This window comes from Chiloscyllium plagiosum, chromosome 42 (genome assembly GCF_004010195.1).
Source record: "Chiloscyllium plagiosum isolate BGI_BamShark_2017 chromosome 42, ASM401019v2, whole genome shotgun sequence".
NCBI lineage: Eukaryota > Metazoa > Chordata > Chondrichthyes > Orectolobiformes > Hemiscylliidae > Chiloscyllium > Chiloscyllium plagiosum.
Window position 1 is genome coordinate 4836649 of NC_057751.1, and position 17898 is coordinate 4854546.

A 17898-nucleotide genomic window follows, 5' to 3' on the forward strand; every position below is an offset into this window, starting at 1 on the left:
TCTCTGTAACCCCCTCCAGCCCCTACACCCCCTCGCCATGTCTGTAACCTCCTCCAGCACTATGCCCCCACCAGCCCCTACACCCCTTGCTATCTCTATAACCTCTTTCAGATCCCACATCCCTATCATTGACCAGAGTAAACTGCTTCTAAGTCTCCCAAGGAGATTACCAACACCCTATCCTTTATCTGCTGTAAGGTGCTGTGGACCAGATGTAATTCAATTGGTTCAGCTTCTCGGCTTTATGCAAACACACTTTATTATTACCCTGCAGTTAAAACAGAAACAAAAAAAAAGGATTTGTATCACTTTATAGGAAAGCATAACAGAATAATAGATTATTTAACAACTAAAGAACAACCATTCCCATTGACAGACCCTTGGCAAAGGCAAATGCAGTAAATTAGATTGTTGTCAGAATTGCACGAGACCGAGAGAATTCCAGCTTTCTAATGTAACACCTTTCACAGCCAGCTTCCAAAACCCCAATAACTACTGAAAGCTAAACTCAAAATCCTGGTTCTGTGGGAGCCCGACCCCACCCATTCAGGCTACTTCTATTATTCCAACTTTATATTTTTTAAAAATCCCAAGGCCTGACAATCTGTTTACTTTATAGGCTTGGAACAGGCACCTCATTATGTGTGGCTCAAACCTCTATTTTAAAAACTATAAAATACACCTCTTAAAGCCCTGGTATCATCATAGCCAACCTGTTAGCTCCTTACGTGGCTCAGTGTGCTCTCTCACCCTCCCGTTAAGTGGTGTGTGGAGGTGCCTGATATTTGAGGTGCTACATCAATGAACATGGTAGTTGTTGTTGTTCTCCCAATGGGTCTCCCATGAGCTTGCCCCCTGCATTGGGAGTCTCGGGCTGGAGAACCCTTTGACTGACTGGGGGAGGCAGGCCAGTAATGAAAGTATGGGCTTCCTGGTGGTCTTATTGTATTGTAACTGGCTGTTTTCAATTCCCTGTTCTTCCCAGATCACACCCAGCTCCAAATGAGAGGCAGGCCAGCACTGAGGTTCCGTCTCACTGGGCAGAACGCAACGGCAGGGAGAGGCAGACAGAGGGATCAGCAGCCCTCCGTGACAGGCCTTTGAGATCCCAGAGGCTGCCTCCTGGCAACAGTAAGACAAGGAAGAGGCCAGAGAGATCCCTGTACACTCCCAGGCCCTATCACCAGTATTATGGGGATCAAAACAGAGACGTCCGCTCTCATTCCGAAAGGGAGGTCACAGTCACGGAAGGAAAAGGAGCTGCAAGAGAAGACATGATTGGTTGCAGCACTGTGACTATTGCTGCTGCTGAGGAGGTGGGAGATGGACCGAGTGGCCAGGCTATTCAGGACGTAATCCCACAGTGTGCCACGTCCTCTGGGAATGTCGCTGTGAAGGAAGGAGGAGGATCGTGCACTGCCTCCCCGGTCCAGCCACTGGAATCCCCAAGCCCTTTCCAAAAGGGGAGGCTGGGTGAAGCCTCTGCAGCAGAGGAGCCAATGGCACAGCAGGATCCCAGACTGGCGGAGGAGAGGGAGCGCTGGGCTGCTGGACAAGGAGTGGGCATCAGCAGTCCAGCATCGGGGTGCGTGCTGGAAGATGTGATGCCATTGTCGGAGCCCGCTGTACCAGAGCCCGGGGTTCAGTCATTGGCACAGAGTCCAGGATCAGAGGCACCTCAGCACGCAAGCTGTGCCAACACCGTGGCTGGTTTGCAGCACTACCAGCTGCCTCAGGAGATGGAGGACCCAGTGCTGGCTGAGCAGGAAGCCAGTGGTAGCTGTAGAGACTTGCTGCACGTCAGAGAGCTGACTGTCAGAGAACAGGGTGCTGCTGAGGTGGATGCTGAAGGTGATGAGACAGCCTGTGGGTCTTCTGCATGTCCTCCTGCCAACACAGCCGAGCTTCTCAGAGAGGTAACCCCCTGGTCCAATCTGAATTCACGGCTCTGTATCAAAACCGGCTCCGAAACGCGTGCGGAGGGAAATGTGTCTCACAATCTGTGAGAGTCAGACAGGGCAGCATCTTGTTTTTGATCATGTATGGGATGGGGGAAGTGCTACCTGGGCCAGCATTTCTCACCCATCCTAATTTAAGAGCCAACCACCTTGTTGTGGGTCTGGAGTCACATGTAGGCCAGACCAGGTAAGGATGGCGGTTTTCTTCCATAAAGGACATGAGTGAACCAGGTTGTTTTTTATCACCATTGACAATAGATTCATCGTCCTCATGAGACTCTTAAAACAACTCAGGAATTATTATTGAATTCACATTCCACCATCTGCCGTGGTGGGATTTCAACGTGTATCCCCGGAACATTCTGAACCTCTGGATCAATTGTCCAGTGATAAAATTACTGGGCTGTTACCTTCCCCCTGATGTGAGACATTTCTGCTGAATCTGCTTGTCCTGTTTGCCTCAAGAGTGTGGTTCTGGAAAAGCACAGCAGGTCAGGCAGCATCCAAGGAGCAGGAAAATCCATGTTTTGGGCAAAGGCCCTTCATCAGGAGCTTTCCTGCTCCTTGGAAGCTGCCTGACTTCCCATGCTTTTCCAGAACCACACTCTCGACCCTGGTCTGTAAGTCCTCACTTTTGCCAAGTCATGTTTGGGTTTGAGCTTCAATTCATTGCATTTACAGCTGTGTTTCTCAAAAGGATAAATTAAACAAATGAATGGCTTCACCCAAAGACCGTTCACGTTGCGAATGTATTTGAAAAGCCCACGTGCTCCTTGGGGTGTTATTTCAATGAAGCTTTTCATGTTGGTCAAACAATGATATCTCTGAAATCAAAATCCTGTGGATGCTGGAAACCATTAGAAACACAGAGTTGCTGGAGAAACTCAGTGGTGCTGGTAATGGAAACAGAAGTTAATCTTCCAAGGCCACTTGAAGGCTTCTTCAGATCAGGAAGAAGCATCTGAGGAGGAATCTCAACAGACTGGACACTTGGAAGCTGGTTTTTCACTCTCTCTGTCTCTCTCTCTCTCTCGCGTGCGCGCTCTCTCTCCCCTTCCAGACTCAGTGAGTTTCTCCAGCAATTCACTATCTTCACTCCAGATCTGTGCCACCACACGATTTTGACATTTGGTGAATATTGTGGTTGACCTGATAGTTTGCTGTTCTCTCTAACATTTCCCTAACCTTGCTTTGTGGTTGCCCACAGCTTTCAGCTTGCATGGGGGAGATCAGCATCACGATTGAGCAGCCGAACTGTGACTATTCCACCTGCCTGCCACAGAAAGACCATATGGCGTGCCTAGAGTTGAGGCACATCATCGAAATCTATGACTTTTCGCCACAGCTGACTACCGAAGATCTACAGCAGGCGTTTGCCACCTTTCAGTAAGGGTCTGTGTGCCGTCTGAATAGACTTCCTTCCCAGAAACAACAGTTCCTGCCTCACATTAACCCGCTCACCCACTCCTTCCAAACCTACAACCTCTTCCATCTGGAAGGACAAGAGCAGCAGATACACTGGAACACCACCCCCTGCAAATTCCCCTCCCAGCCACTCGCTATCCTGACTTGGAAATATATCACCGTTCCTTCACTGTCACTGGGTCCGAATCCTGGAATTCCCTCCCTAAGTGCATTGTGGGTCAACCCTCAGCACATGGACTGCAGCAGTTCCAGAAGGCAGCTCACCCCCACCTTCTCAAGGGGCAACTAGGGACGGGCAATAAACAGACAGAAGAAACAAATTCGAACATCCATTGTAAATCAGTTATATAATTCAGACAGTGAAAGAAATTACCCTTCTTTGATTAAGGTAATTGATCAGAGCTCTGGTTTCTGAGGGCTTGTAATGGCAATGCCCAGTTTCCCTTCAAGCTGATAGATTTTCCCAGACTCCCCATGAAAAATTCACCACCTCCTGTCCTTTCTGTCTGAAACTGAAATGGCTGCAGACTCAGCAGGTCTGGCAGCATCAGTGGAGAGAGAAACGGAGTTAACAAATCCAATGCAGTGACTGTTTAACTTGGTGTTGTTCCCCCATTATGCTTCCATCCGCCAGAATGTCACCCAGTCACTCAGCTGACTCATATCGGTCCACATCCTCTTCATAAGCTGCCGACTGAGTTTGCTTGGTTTCAGCTGCAAATTGAGAGACCGTGCCTTGAGTCCTCTCAGGTGGACAAGTGCACCTTAGGCGGGCTTTGGGGAGACAGGAGGTGAGAATCAAGCAGCCTTGAGAGTCCTTGAGACTGGCACCAAGGTAGTGTGAGATGAACAGAGACGGGCACTGCTAGTGTTGGCCTGCTCCGAATGCTGTGGGGTGGGGGGAACGACTCTCTGGGGACTGGGTTATTGGTCTGTGTCCCCTATGCATTGCAGATCCCACTACGCCCTGGGACGGGTGAGCCCTTTGGAAAGCTAGCTATTCCATCATGGGCTTTACTGGAATTGGTCGCTGCATTTCAAAATAATTGACTCTGCTCTGAACCAGGTAGGCCATCCGGCCTGGATGTGCAATCCTTTTCTGAACTTTGCTTTTGCTCTTTGTTCCCAGTGATAGAGGCTTCCGGATAAAATGGGTGGACAGTACGCACGCTTTGGGAATCTTCTCCTGCCCGGGTTCAGGTACGGTGCTCTTTTATCACGGATCTCCATTTCCCCAGGACTTTCTGCCCATGTTTGACATGTATGAGAGAGGGAGTGTGACGAAATAAATGACCCTTCTTTTTGGGGGAGAGGCAATGTCACCAGTGTCCAAGGAAACACGCTCAGAATTCTGACAAACAAAGGGCCTTCAGACCTGTTCCTCCATTCACTCTGATCATGGCTAATCATCCAACTCAGTCCCTCTGCTCCCACTTTCTCTGCAGACCCTTAGATCCCCTTAACCTTAAAAGGCTATCTCCGTGAACAAAGTTCTATTTTGAATTCAGCGCTTCCCGAGACAGGGATTTCCACCGGCTCCCCGCTGTCTGCAGGAAGACACTCCTCATCATCTCCATTCCAAATGGCTTCCGACTGATACCCTGGTCATCGGGAATATCCTTTCTGCATTTACTCCTGTCTCGCCCCCATTTTTCCAAACTCCAATGAGTGCAATCCTAATGGATCCATATGTCAGTCCTCCCATCCCGGGAGTCAGTGCACTGTACACCCTAGGTAACCAGAACATCGTCAGATAAAGAGACCAGAGGGACAGTCAGTAATCTAGGTGTGGGGGTTTGAAATGTAAAAAGCAATGTGTTCAGGTGACAAAGTCTGACTTGCTGGACAGGAAACTGACCAAGGCATAGTGCAGAAAATGGCATTGAGGGAGCAGACCAGCCAGGATCTAGAAGCACAGAGTGGGCTGAATGGCCTGCTCAGGTTTCAAATGTTCCAATGAATGTAACAAGTGATTTTTTTTACCTTTTGTATTGTTTTCAGCCTCTGAGGCTCTGTCCCTCAGTCATTCCGAGCTAAAGACATGCCCGTTAGCTCAAGCAACCAAGCAGTCAAAGCTCAAGGTCGCCAGGAGCTCAGGTAATCCACTCGGAGCTTAGTTAATCCATTCGGAGCTCAGGTAATCCATTTGGTGTCAGAGCATGCGATCAGTTGGCAGGTCCCTTGTGGTGTCCATCCATCTTTGACCAACTTCATCCCAGCCAGATGTCCCAGATCCCAAGAGTTATTGTTTTATCATTGAATAGAGGAGTCATCCTTCCCATTCGAGCCAATACTTTTTCCTCTGCCTCATCAGGGATTGTTAAGGTGACCTCCTGGTGGCCTCAGTATCACCTGGTCGTGTTGCGACAGCTCACTGTGAACAAATTGGGTGCTGTGTTGCCTTTGGATAGACTTGATTTGTAAACTATTGAGATGACCCATGATGTAAGGTGCTGCGTAAAGTAACTCCACAGAGGCCAGTATTCTGTCACCAAGTTCCCCCTTCATTTACACATGGAGAGTCCCTGATAGTGACCCAGCTCCCTCAGAGCCAGCTTTCAGAGTGAACAGAACCTCAGACACTCACGTTTCTGTCTGTCAGCCAGGGCTCCACGATTGGACCCGGTTAACAGCCCCAACCAGGGAACTCGGATTCTGTGAGATCTACCTGGCTGACCGTTCCAATCTCTATACTGCATTAATGCATTTTGGAGCACTCTTCTTCTTTGTAGTTTCCACGCTGCACTGCAATTTTCACCATTCTTAGGTTGTTGATATATGAAGCAGGAGTTGATATTTGCTGATGGGGGCCTCAACCGGGATTTCCTGAGAGCCACGTTCAGTGTGTGGGTGCATTGGGAGCTCCCGTTCAGGATGTGGCTATGTGGTAATTCCATGCAGTGCTGAGAGGTTGCTGCATTGTCTGAGGGCCGAGCCCCTCAATGAGGACTGTGTCTGTTTGTTCAGCTCCTGATGCACTATTACAAGTGCTGGAAAATCGCAAGCAGAATTCGCAGTCTTTTGATTGCTGACCGTGGCCTGCTTCTATGTGTACATGAACTGTTCCATCTTGACCCAGCATGTTGATTGCATGAAGTCCTTTGGGAGGATGTTCTGAGCGACTGCTCTGCTTTCGAGTCAGTGTATCATGCCTTTACCCTTGTCGGTTGGTGCCGGAGCACTCGCATCTTTGCAAAGCACTTGGTCATACGTTTGCTTGATTCCAGAGTTCCTGCAGCCAGTTAAAGAGAGAGCCCAGACCAGCACCGTGATCGCCAAGAGGTTGGTGTTCAGAGCTCTGGGACTGCGATTGAGTGACTGCAAGGAGCAGCGAGAGCCCAGGTTCAAGAATCGGGGTCACAGGAAAGGTGAGTGCCTACCTGACAGCTTCAAAACACCCGGATTAGGACATGGAGAGAGAGAGGCTGGGAAGATAACTTCCCTGCTGTTCCAATAGTTGTCCAATCTATTCATCCACTGTTGGCCATCCCCACTGGGTGTCACATTCAGACATGGGGAGGTGATGACCCTCTGGTCTGAACCTGAGGCTATTCATGCAGACACCCAGGTAATGTTCTGGGCATTCAGCTTCTTTGCAGGTGGTGGCATTTGAACCCCTGTAAAAATTATGTCAATGTGGAAATCAGGCCCTCACCATGACCACAATTGTTGGCTCCTTTATGGGAGAGGCTCTGCTGTCCTGATCGGAATCTGTTCCACAACAATGTGGTTGACCCTGGACTGACCTCTGCACAATAAATATTGGGCTACCCACATCCTGTGAATGTATTTCAAAAAAAGATAAGCTACGATGATGCCTGACAGACTTCTGTTTTGGTCAAAATTATTTGACAGTGGAATTTGTCATTAATAGAAAACTAACTCCATTGTAAACATAATATAGGAGCAAATTACTGCAGATGCTGGAATCTGTACAGAGAACAACAAATGCTGGAGATCAGAGGTTCACGCAGCATCCATGGAGAGAGAGCAAGCTAACATTTCGAGTCGAGATGATTCTTCAGCAGAGCTGATGTGAGCTGTACAAGGAGCAGTTGTATAGGGAGTGCTGGAGGAGAAAGGATGTTGATAGTCCAGATAGTGATCGGAATGTGAGAATGGCAGAACAGTAGTGGGTTTAACTGCCAGACTGGAAAAAAAACGAGATATCCCACTGGAGTGGGCGGAGGGGAGAGAGAATGTGGTAAAACGTAAACTTCGAACAAAGGGAAGAAATGGGAGTTGGTTCATCAGCTGAAGTAAAGGTGCTTATTCCTGAAGGAGAACGTGAGGACTACAGATGCTGGAGGTCAGCTGAAATGTTTGTAGCTGAAAAAGCACAGCAGGTCATGCAGCATCCAAGGAGCAGGAGAATAGATGTTTCAGGCATAAATCCTTCATCAGGAATGGACGTCTGCCTGAAACATCAACTCTCCTGTTCCTCGGATGCTGCCTGACCTGCTGTGCTTTTCCAGCACCACATTTTTCGATGCTTATACTTGAACCAGTGATAGAGTGTCAAAGATCACTGATCACTATGTAACTTCAACTCGCTCTCAAAAACCCCAAGCGCTCATATTCGTTCAGAAGTCAGACCAACAAAAACAGATTGTCACAAACATTATGGTTAGAAAAGTATGGATGGGGAGAAACAAGTTAGGTCAATCCACACTGCACCTATCATCAGATAGGATGAGTTATTTCTGACAGTCCTTCCAACTGTTTCACATTGTTGTCTGTAGACGATGAGTTGATCTCTGATTCAGTAGCTGACCGGGTGTTTTCTTGTCCTCATTCTCTCATTTTGGAGCCTTGAGACTTTTCTGTCTGACTGTCAGAGGGAGGCAGTTAACGCTTTAAGTTTGCTGGCTTTTGGATGTCTCTGAGTGCACTTCCTCAGAGGTCTGTCACAAACTGAAGCTGGCTCAATCCAAAGGCCGTTGGGTGTTTTTTGAAATCAAAGGCTCCTGGTTGTCACTGTGTTTCAGAAGTAACCACCTCACTGCTCCAGAAAAGTGACATAATGATGTGGAGCATGAAGTGAAAACCATGCGATGCCACCTGATCTTCAAGTTGCAAAACCCTTCCTGGTACTTATCGAGTAATAGAGTCATAGAGATGTACAGCATGGAAACAGACCCTTCGGTCCAACCCGTCCATGCTGACCAGATATCCCAACCCAATCTAGTCCCACCTGCCAGCACCCGGCCCATATCCCTCCAAACCCTTTCTATTCATATACCCATCCAGATGCCTTTTAAATGTTGCAATTGTACCAGCCTCCACCACATCCTATGACTCGAAGTGGTTTGGCCTATCTGTGATTACCAAAAGGATGTGGACGCTTTGGAGAGGGTACAGAGAAGGTTTACGAGGATGTTGCCTGGTATGGAAGGTGCTGGCTATGAAGAGAGGTTGAGTAGGTAAGTTTCACAACATCTTTCCGATAGGAAGGAGTCCAGAATTGCACGCAATGTTCCAACAGTGGCCTAACCAACGTCCTGTACAGCTGCAACATGACCTCCCAACCTCTGTACTCAATACTCTGACCAATAAAGGAAAGCATACCAAACGCCTTCTTCACTAACTGTTGCTCTCTTGCAGTCTAACTTCCATTTGCCTGTCTTTGTTTTGTTGATAAGGGGAAACTAGAGGCGGTTGGTTACAAATGGAACTGGCTTTTCGTGAAAGCAGCTGTGATGTTGTGTTGATTATAAGTTGGATGTGTTATGGGTTTGAAATGGTATTGACTGGTCACCAGCCACTCGAAGAGCTGTTTGCGTTGTTTCTGCTGACAGATTGTGTTAGCTCTGAGCTCCTTCCCTTGGCAGTTTATGTTTAAGCCTGGGGCTCACCTGCTGTCTTGGTTGATGAATATTGTGTCCCGTTAGAGATGCGGAGTTCTCCTTGGTTTCCCAGCTGATATTTATCCTTTCAACCCATGTCCCGGCACAAACAGATAAAAGACAGGTCTTGGCTGTCTCTGGGATCTTACTGAGTGCAAATTGGCTGTAACCTCCCCCTAAGTTGGCACCATATTTGGGAACTTAAAAATGTGTTGCTGGAAGAAGGGCTTATGCCCGAAACATCGATTCTCCTGCTCCTTTGATGCTGCCTGACCTGCTGCGCTTTTCCAGCAACACATTTTTAAGCTCTGATCTCCAGCATCTGCAGACCTCACTTTCTCCTGCCATATTTGGGAAGTACTTCATTGGCTGTGAAGCACTTTGGGATGTCCAGTGTATGAGGCTTGATGAATGTTCTGGGTCTTTGGCATGTGTGAGTACCAGTGGGTATTTTGGCAGACCTTGCCCTTGAGTCTGTTTCTCACTCCGTCTTTCCACTTTGCTCTTTCAGTTGAGCCAGACAAGGAGCCTGAAGATGGTACTGTTGACACAGTGGTATGTATTTCCACGCTGTTCTTGTAACCCCAGCTGGTGGTAATACTGGACTCTGCCCACTCCCAGAGTGAAACCTGCCTTCATAGACAATCCGTTTCATTTCTGCAGTTTTCTTATCGTGATAGGTGGTGACTAAAGATGTTTACATGTGGCTGCTGATGTTGTGCTAACAAAGAACACAAGTTTATGATTCAGAAGGGAAAAAACCCAAAACTATATATGTATGAGAATAGATCCTAACATAAACAGCAAAGAGCAAGATTGGGAATGGGGAAATCACAGGTAATTTGAACCCATGTTTCGCATTGGTCCTTATAATGTAGTCCATCATTTGCATCCTTAAGATAAGAGAAAAACAAAGTACTTGAGAATCTACTGGGACCAAAGGCTGTTCGGTTGCCTTTTAGCCTGTATCTAAGGCTGCTGAAGGAAGTGGGTGTGGAGGCTTTGCTGAAATATTCCAGAACTGACTGGATTCTGGCAGGGTTCCAGCAGACTGGGATGTGGTCCACGTGATGCTCCTGTTCAAGAGGGAAGGGAGACGGCAAGCAGGAAACAATAGGCCACTTAGCCTCACATCTGTCATTGGGAAATGCTGTAGCCAATTTCGAGAGCAGGACATTCTGTGGAAGGGAACTCATCTTTGTCAAATTTGCTGGAGTTCTTTCAATACAAGAGAAGCAGCATTGATAAAGGGGAGGTGGTCGATGTGGTGTATTTGGATGTCCAGAATGCATTCAGTAAGCAGTCTGAAAAAGGGTCATTGCAGAAGACAGGAGCTCACACTATTGGGGGTAATGCATGAGGATGGAGTGAGGATTGGTGAGCAAGCAGAAAATTGGGATTGATGGGTCTTCATCAAGCTGGAAGAGTGAGGAAAGTGCTACAAGGATAGGTTCGAGCTCCAGCTATTCACTGTCTATATTCATAAATTAGAGGACGAGCAGAGTGTAATGTGTCCCTGATACAAAAATACATGGGAGGGCAGTAGAAATCGGCAAGGGGTTAATGATACCTTGTCGGGGGGGTTAAAAACTTGGCACCTAGAGTTTAATTTTGGGAAGTGTGAGGTCGTGCACTTTGGCAGGAAGAATCAGAAGGCAGACTGGGGCAATATTCCAAAAATGAGCAGCACTGAGGCCCATAGACATAGGAGCAGCAATTAGGCCATTCAGCCCATTGCGTCTGCTCCGCCATTCAATCGTGGCTGATAAGTTTCTCAACCCCATTCTCTTCCTTTCTCCCCATAAAGCTTGATCCCCTTGTTATTCAAGAACCTATCTATCTCAGTCTTACATACACTCAATGACCCGGCCTCCACAGCCTTCTGTGGCAGTGAATTCCACAGATTCCCCACTCTCTGGCTGAAGAAGTTTCTCCTTATCTCTGTTCTGAAAGGTCTTCCCTGTACTCTAAGGCTGTACCCTCGGGTCCTCGTTTCTCCCACCAATGGAAACATCCATTCCCAACATCCACTCTCTCCAGGCCATTCAGTGTTCTGTAAGTTTCAATCAGATCCCCCCTCATCCTTCTAAACACCATCGAGTATAGACCCAGAGTCCTCAAACATTCCTTATATATTAAGCTTTTCATTCCTGGGACCATTTTCCTCTGAACAAGCTCCAAGGCCAGTACATCCTACCTGAGATAAGGGGCCCAAAACTGCACACAATACTCCAAATGTGGCCTGACCAGAGCCTGATAGAGTCTCAGAAGTACATCCTGCTTTTATATTCAAATCCTCTCAAAATAAATGCCATCATTGCATTTGCCTTCCTAACTACTGACTCAACCTGCAAGTTTACCTTGAGAGAATCCTGGACAGGAACTCCCAAGTCTCTTTGCATTCAGACTTCTGAATTTGAATCGAGATAACAACTTGGCTCAGTGACAGGAAGCAAAGGAGGGTAGCATTGAATCATAAGAGGTTTACTGGGAGAAAGTGAGGACTTTCTGGATGCTAGAAAGTCAGAGTTGGTCAAGTGTGGCGTTGGAAAAGCACAGCAAGTCAGGCAGCATCCGAGGAGCAGGAGAGTCAATGCTTCGGGCCTAACCCTTCTTCAGGAGGTTTGCAGCATGGAAACTTGTCCATGCTGCCTGGTTTTCCGATGGATATTTTTTCAGATTGGGAGAATACTTTGTATTGGGCCTGTTACGCTCAGATTTGTGCACAGCAAGATCCCACAACAGCAGAGGGAAAAAAAGAGTGGATGCCATGTTCTGACAGATGTTGGATGAGGGATAAAAATGGAAAGAAACAGTAGCAAGGCCTTAACATGTGCTTTTCAGGAGTGCAAGGCACCTCCAGCCGATTCACTCGGAGTGGAGTTCATGTTGTGAGGTTGGTACTGGGGACAATTTGTGCACAGGAAGCTCCCACAAGCAGCCATGACCAAATCATCTCGTTTCTTTCTGTCTCTTTTATTGAAGGACAAAGGCTGGCCAGCAAACCTGGGAGAACCCTTTCTGTGGTTGCACCACGGTGATGTGAGTTTCCATCTGATGAGGCTTACTGGGCCTCTGTTTGATGCCTCAGCCCAATGCCAGGCCTTTGGGCAGGGCTTGCCCTCCATCAGGACTGCAGTGGCAGTGCCAGCCGAGACTGGGGTGTGCAAGCCTCAGGAGTGGGACTTGAACCCTCGACCATCTGAACGCGAGAGAAGTGATAGGCCACACATGGCTATAAGCTGGAGAGGTGGGCAGCATTGCTCAGTCCTGTCCCACTCCTCTGTATTTTGCTGATGCGGAAACGGAATTTGATGAGCCAGTGTGATTCGCTTGACTTTGTCCATTGTGTTCTGGAATTGCAGGATTCCGCTGTTCGGGAATGACCGTCAGACAGAGGAACTGAAGAACCCCCCCCCGGCCTGGCAAAGGTGACACAGACTGTGGGTTCACAGCAGACAGACTGCCAACCCCTTTGTAAAAGGGACCTGTGCACTTTGATGCAGCATTAAAGCTACCTGTAGCCTGGAGTCACGTTGATGCGTTCTGCCTGGTTTTTTCCTTCATTTTCTGCTGATCCTGCACTCATGTCTCAGAAAGGGATTCCCAGACGGCGGGTCCTAACCCCCACTCGGATCGCAAGCTCAGCTCGGACTGAGCACCGTGTGCCCCTTTCACACCCGTGTGTTGTTTTTCCCTCAGTTGGTGGGTGTGGGATTGTAGACAGCTCTTTGAGGTCAGCTCGCTGCTGCTGACTCTGTGAAACACAGCTCTCAGGAGAAAGTAGATTGTATTCATTTCTCACTAAGGCCATGCTGCAGAGTCGTTTTGAAATGCAGAAGACAGCTGCCCCTAGAAGTCTGGAGTCATTTTAGCAAAACACTGCCTGAGAAGCTGTCTGATATTGCCAGACTCTGTTTAGGTTTGTAGGCTCAGAGACAGCATCAGAATAAGAAATTTGCAGGAGAGAAAATGAGTTTCCACTCTTGCATCCAGCTAGGTGCAGGTACGATGGGCCAAATGGCCTCATCTTGGGATTGTCCACGAACATGCAAACCAGATCCCCTTTGTGCACATTGTCTGGAGTGAGTGCTGTGCTGCTAAAATATCGCCTTGAGTCAGCACTGAAATGGGGAGGGGAAATTAATCCTCAGGGATTGTCTTCATCCATTTCACCCTGAGCTCCAGCAACGTGGTTCCAAACACAGATTGAGCTACCCATGATGTTAAAATCTCCCAGATGCTGCAAGGGCACTGTAGGAGTCTTGTGCCAAGTCAAACAGCCGCATCGGATAAATGATTTGCATTTCTTCAGTTGTGAAGGCAGTTTAAGGCCAGGGATTTACTTTTTCATATCTCAGCCCTTTGGAGGCAAGAGGGCCAGTGAGTGACACAAACTCAGTTAGGGAGGGACTGAGCCCATCATTCCGTGAGGCTTTGCCGGGTTCTGAGCATGTATTCAAACAAGCTCCAGTCAGCGTGTCAGGAATACGGAATGTCACTTGTTTAGAACCGCTGGGTACTAGGTGGCCACTGTGCACATAGAACTAAGACAGAAAAGGCTGGAGAATCATGGAATGCCTACAGTATGGAAGCAGGCCATTCAATGCATCAAGTCCACACCGACCCTCTGAACAGCATCCCATCCAGACACACCCGTTTCCCTGTAACCCAGCAGTTACCATGCCTCATCCACTTAGCTTTCATATCCCTGGACAGTATGCACAATCTAGCATGGTCAATCCACCTAACCTGCGGATCGCTGGACTGTGGGAGGAAATGTGAGCACTCAGACACAGACAGTTGCCCACATATGATCACATTTGGCAGCATCTGTGGAGACAGAAACAGAGTTCACATTTTGAGTCCAGTGACCCTTCTTCAGACCAGCGTTCTGAAGGATCACTGTTTTTTCTCTCTCTCTCTTCACAGACGCTGGGTGACCTGCTGAGTTTCTCCAGCCCTTTCTGATTATGTTTGAGACCTTCAGTGGCCACACTTATTAGTTTTATTTTCATGGCCACAGACCTGAGGTGCTAATAACAATACTAAATGCCTCTCACCGACTTGACAGTTGCTGTGGCCTGCCTGCCTGTCCCTTCGGTCCTTAAGTCAGAAGGTAGCTCATTTCTTCCTTCCCAGTTGTATGACTCCATGTCAAATTGTTTAATTCTTGGGGATGCTGCAGAAAGGGTTTCACGTTCAAGGGGGCATCCAGAGAAGCAGGGCCGAGACTGGAGTCTGTGTATGAGGTGGAGAAAGTCACAAAGTCAGGCATAAAGATATTCTCAGAAATATTGTGACAATATTATGGCTTTTTGAGGTGTATTTTGTCATTTTGTTTTCATGAAGAAAAGTTGGGACAGATGGACGAGCAGTCTGTTCAAGCCAATTAAATAAGCAGCTTGGGGTGAGTCTTGATTTTATTTTAAAGTTAGAACAATAGAAGGAGCCTGACCAATTCTCTCACTGCTTTTATGGAGAGAGAGGCTTCATGGGGGATGGAGTGCTTTATTTCCCCATTTATCTGTTTTAATTTAGTTCCCCCCCCCCCCCCCTTCTCTCCTTGCATTCCTCCTCCCCTTCACATTTTTGACACAAACATTTGTCCTTATCAGGCTTTGCTTGTTCATGTTTCACAAACCACATGGGTGTTTTTGTGGTGACTGAAAATACCGAATTAAAGTTTTTGCACAATGGTGTCTTTTTACTGTGTCACAAGACAGATGCACACAGTAATGGGTGATTTGGAGAAAATATAAGCACTACTGCTGGGCTCCCTTTTGGGTACAATAGTAGTGTAGGGAATTAAAAAAAATATTAATAGAAGCAGCCTGATTAGGGATTGGAGAGGTCAAGCTACCACTGCACCAGGACTTTTAGTTTAATCTTCAGGAACATTTACTGGCGTCTTGAAGCTGGTTGTGGAAGTTTTTATTCCTCGCTCTGTTATGGCTAAAAGCTAGGGTTCTCTTCCTGCTGCCAGAATTGCATGTGAGACAGTTGATTTTTCTGAATTTGCCTTTGCTAAGGGTTTATTTGTGGTTTGTTGTGAGATTGGAACAGTTGCTGGTTAGTAGTCAAATAATCTCTTAATCTGTTAAGTTTTCTAATAGAATTTGTTTTGTTTGTATTTTAACTAAAGGGTAAGAATGAAGGGTGTTTCGCTGGAAGCCTATTCATTTGACCAATCAAATTGTATCTGGAACACAACACCACACACTCGGCCTTTGTAAAAATAAGAAATAGTTAGGGTCTGGACCATTTTCTTAAAATATTTTGAGGGTATTTGGTCTGGTCCATAACCAATATAGATATGAGGAAGATATTGTTAAATATAAAAGGGTTCAGAAAAGATTTACAAGGCTATTGTTGGGATTAGAGGGTTTGTGCTGCAGGCAGAAACTGAATAAGTTGGGGCTTTATTCCCTGGAGCTTCAGAGGTTGAGAGGTGACCTTTTAAAGGTTTATAAAATCATGAGGGTCATGGATAAGGTAAATAGACAAGGTCTTTTCCCTGGGGTGGGGGAGTCCAAAACTAGAGGGCATAGAATATAGAACGGTAAAACATGGTACAGGCCCTTTGGCCCTCGTTGTTGTGCTGGCTTTCTATCTTACACTAAGATCAAACTACCTACTTACTGTTCATTGCACTATGTTCTATGTGCCTAAGCAAGAGTCACTGAAATGTCCCAAATGTATTTGACTCTACTACCACTGCTGGCAGTGCATTCCACACACCCACTACCCTCGGTGTAAAGAACTGACCTCTGACATTTCCCCGAAACCTTCCTCCAATTTCCTTAAAATGATGCCCATTCGTGAAATATATTTCCGCCTTGGGAGAAATGGCTGGCTATCCACACCTCTGATCATCTTGTACACCTCTATCAAGTCACCTCTCATCCTCCTTCACTCCAATGAGAAAAGCCCTCTCTTACTCAACCTATCTTCATAAGACATGCCCTCCAGTCCAGGCAGGTTTAGTTTAGGGAGGGAGGGGAAAGATTTAAAAGGGGCCTGAGGGGCAACTTTCTTATGCAGAGGGAAGTGCATGTATGGAATAAGCTGCCAAAGGAGATAGTGGAGGCTGCTACAATTCCAACATTTAAAAGGCATCAGAATGGGTATATAAATAGGAAGGGTTTAGAGGGATATGGGCCAAATGCTGGTTAATGGTACTAGATTAATTTGGGATATATGGTCATGAAAGATGAGTTGGACCAAAGGCTCTCTTTTCCTGCTGTATACCTCTATGATAAACAAAGCTGGAGGACAGGAATGTTTGAGAATGGTCAACCATGACAAGCAGTGAGTCCCAGCTGGAAGAAGCAAAGGGACTACATTTCCCAGCAGGCCACAGGCTACAGCGGAGCGCATGTGCACTCTTGCCCCACAAACGACAGCAGTGTCGTGAAGTGCCGGAAAGGATGCCAGTTGCCGCGGTGACGGGGCAGAGGTGGCGATGGCGGATGCGTTTCCCAGCCGGCGGATTTTCGTCTTTTTTACTCTTTCTCCCTGTCATTTATCTTTGCGTCGTAGCTTCGGTTCAAACGAGCAAGAGATATGAACGGGTAAGCGCCGATTTTAGAAAAACGGGAAATGGCGATCTCGGGGTTTAACGGACGGCCCGTCATCAGCAGCTTCCTCTCAGCGCGCATGCGTCTTCGCGTGTGACGTGGCGGGCGGTTGTGAATGATTGACGGCCGCCGACATCCAATCAGCTGGCGGCAGCTGGTTAGCTCCGGGCCTGGGAGCCAGTGGGCGGGTCTAGCAGGTGACAGGTGTGACAGTGCATTCCCAGGTAAGTGGGCTCAGAGAGAAAGAGTCATAGGGCTGTACAACATGGAAACAAAGGCTTTGGTCTAACTCGTCCATGCTGACCAGACATCCTAAATTAATCTAGTCCCGTTTGCCAGCATTTGGCCCAAATTCCTCCAAACCCTCCCTATTCATATACCCATCCAGATGTCTTTTAAATGTTGCTATTGTACCAGGCTCCACCACATCCTCTGGCAGCTCATTCTGTACATGCACCACCCTCTGTGTGAAAACGTTGCCCCTTAGGTCTCTTTTAAATCTTGCCTCCTCCAAACCCTCCCTATTCATATACCCATCCAGATGTCTTTTAAATGTTGCTATTGTACCAGCCTCCACCACATCCTCTGGCAGCTTATTCCATACATGCACCACCCTCTGCGTGAAAACGTTGCCCCTTAGGTTTCTTTTAAATCTTGCCTCCCCCACCACCCTGTATATTTACCCTATCCATGCCCCTCATGATTTTATAGACCTCAATCAGGACACCCCCGCAGCCTCCGACGCACCACGGAAAATAGACCCAGCTTGTTCAGCCTCTCCCTATAGCTCAAACTCTCCAACCCTAGCAACATCCTTGTCAATCTTTTATGAACTCTTTCGAGTTTCATAATATCCTTCCAGTGGGAGGGAGACCAGAATTGCACACAGTATTCGAAAAGGGGCCTAACCAATGTCCTGTACAGCTGCCACATGACCTCTGTACTCCTATACTCGATGCTCTGACCAATGTCTGCAAGGTCCTAGCAGGTAATGTGCAAGGCTAAAGGAGCTGGTGCATGAGCAGCACATCTCATGATGTGGGCGACACGGTGGCACAGTGGTTAGCACTGCTGCCTCACAGCGCCAGA

The 17898-nt window shown here is 47.4% G+C and overlaps 2 protein-coding genes across 4 annotated transcripts in view; both read left to right on the forward strand.

Annotated features, from left to right (window-relative positions):
* r3hcc1 (R3H domain and coiled-coil containing 1) overlaps positions 1 to 12765 on the forward strand; it is a 22967-nt gene extending 10202 nt beyond the window's left edge. The window contains exons 6-12 of the mRNA XM_043681112.1: positions 986 to 1916; positions 3166 to 3344; positions 4513 to 4583; positions 5385 to 5480; positions 6611 to 6751; positions 9741 to 9784; positions 12595 to 12765. Of these exons, the coding sequence (XP_043537047.1) occupies positions 986 to 1916; positions 3166 to 3344; positions 4513 to 4583; positions 5385 to 5480; positions 6611 to 6751; positions 9741 to 9784; positions 12595 to 12615 (1483 nt within the window). The 3' untranslated portion in view covers positions 12616 to 12765. The remainder of the gene's footprint in view (positions 1 to 985; positions 1917 to 3165; positions 3345 to 4512; positions 4584 to 5384; positions 5481 to 6610; positions 6752 to 9740; positions 9785 to 12594) is intronic.
* Positions 12766 to 16680: 3915 nt separating this feature from the next.
* entpd4 (ectonucleoside triphosphate diphosphohydrolase 4) overlaps positions 16681 to 17898 on the forward strand; it is a 30891-nt gene continuing 29673 nt past the window's right edge. The window contains exon 1 of one of the 3 annotated variants that reach the window (XM_043681236.1): positions 16681 to 16803. Coding sequence is in view for 1 of the 3 variants with exons in the window: in XM_043681235.1 (XP_043537170.1) it covers positions 16796 to 16803 (8 nt within the window). In the remaining 2 variants the exon portion in view is untranslated. The remainder of the gene's footprint in view (positions 16804 to 17898) is intronic. The other 2 variants (XM_043681234.1, XM_043681235.1) reach the window with 2 other exon arrangements.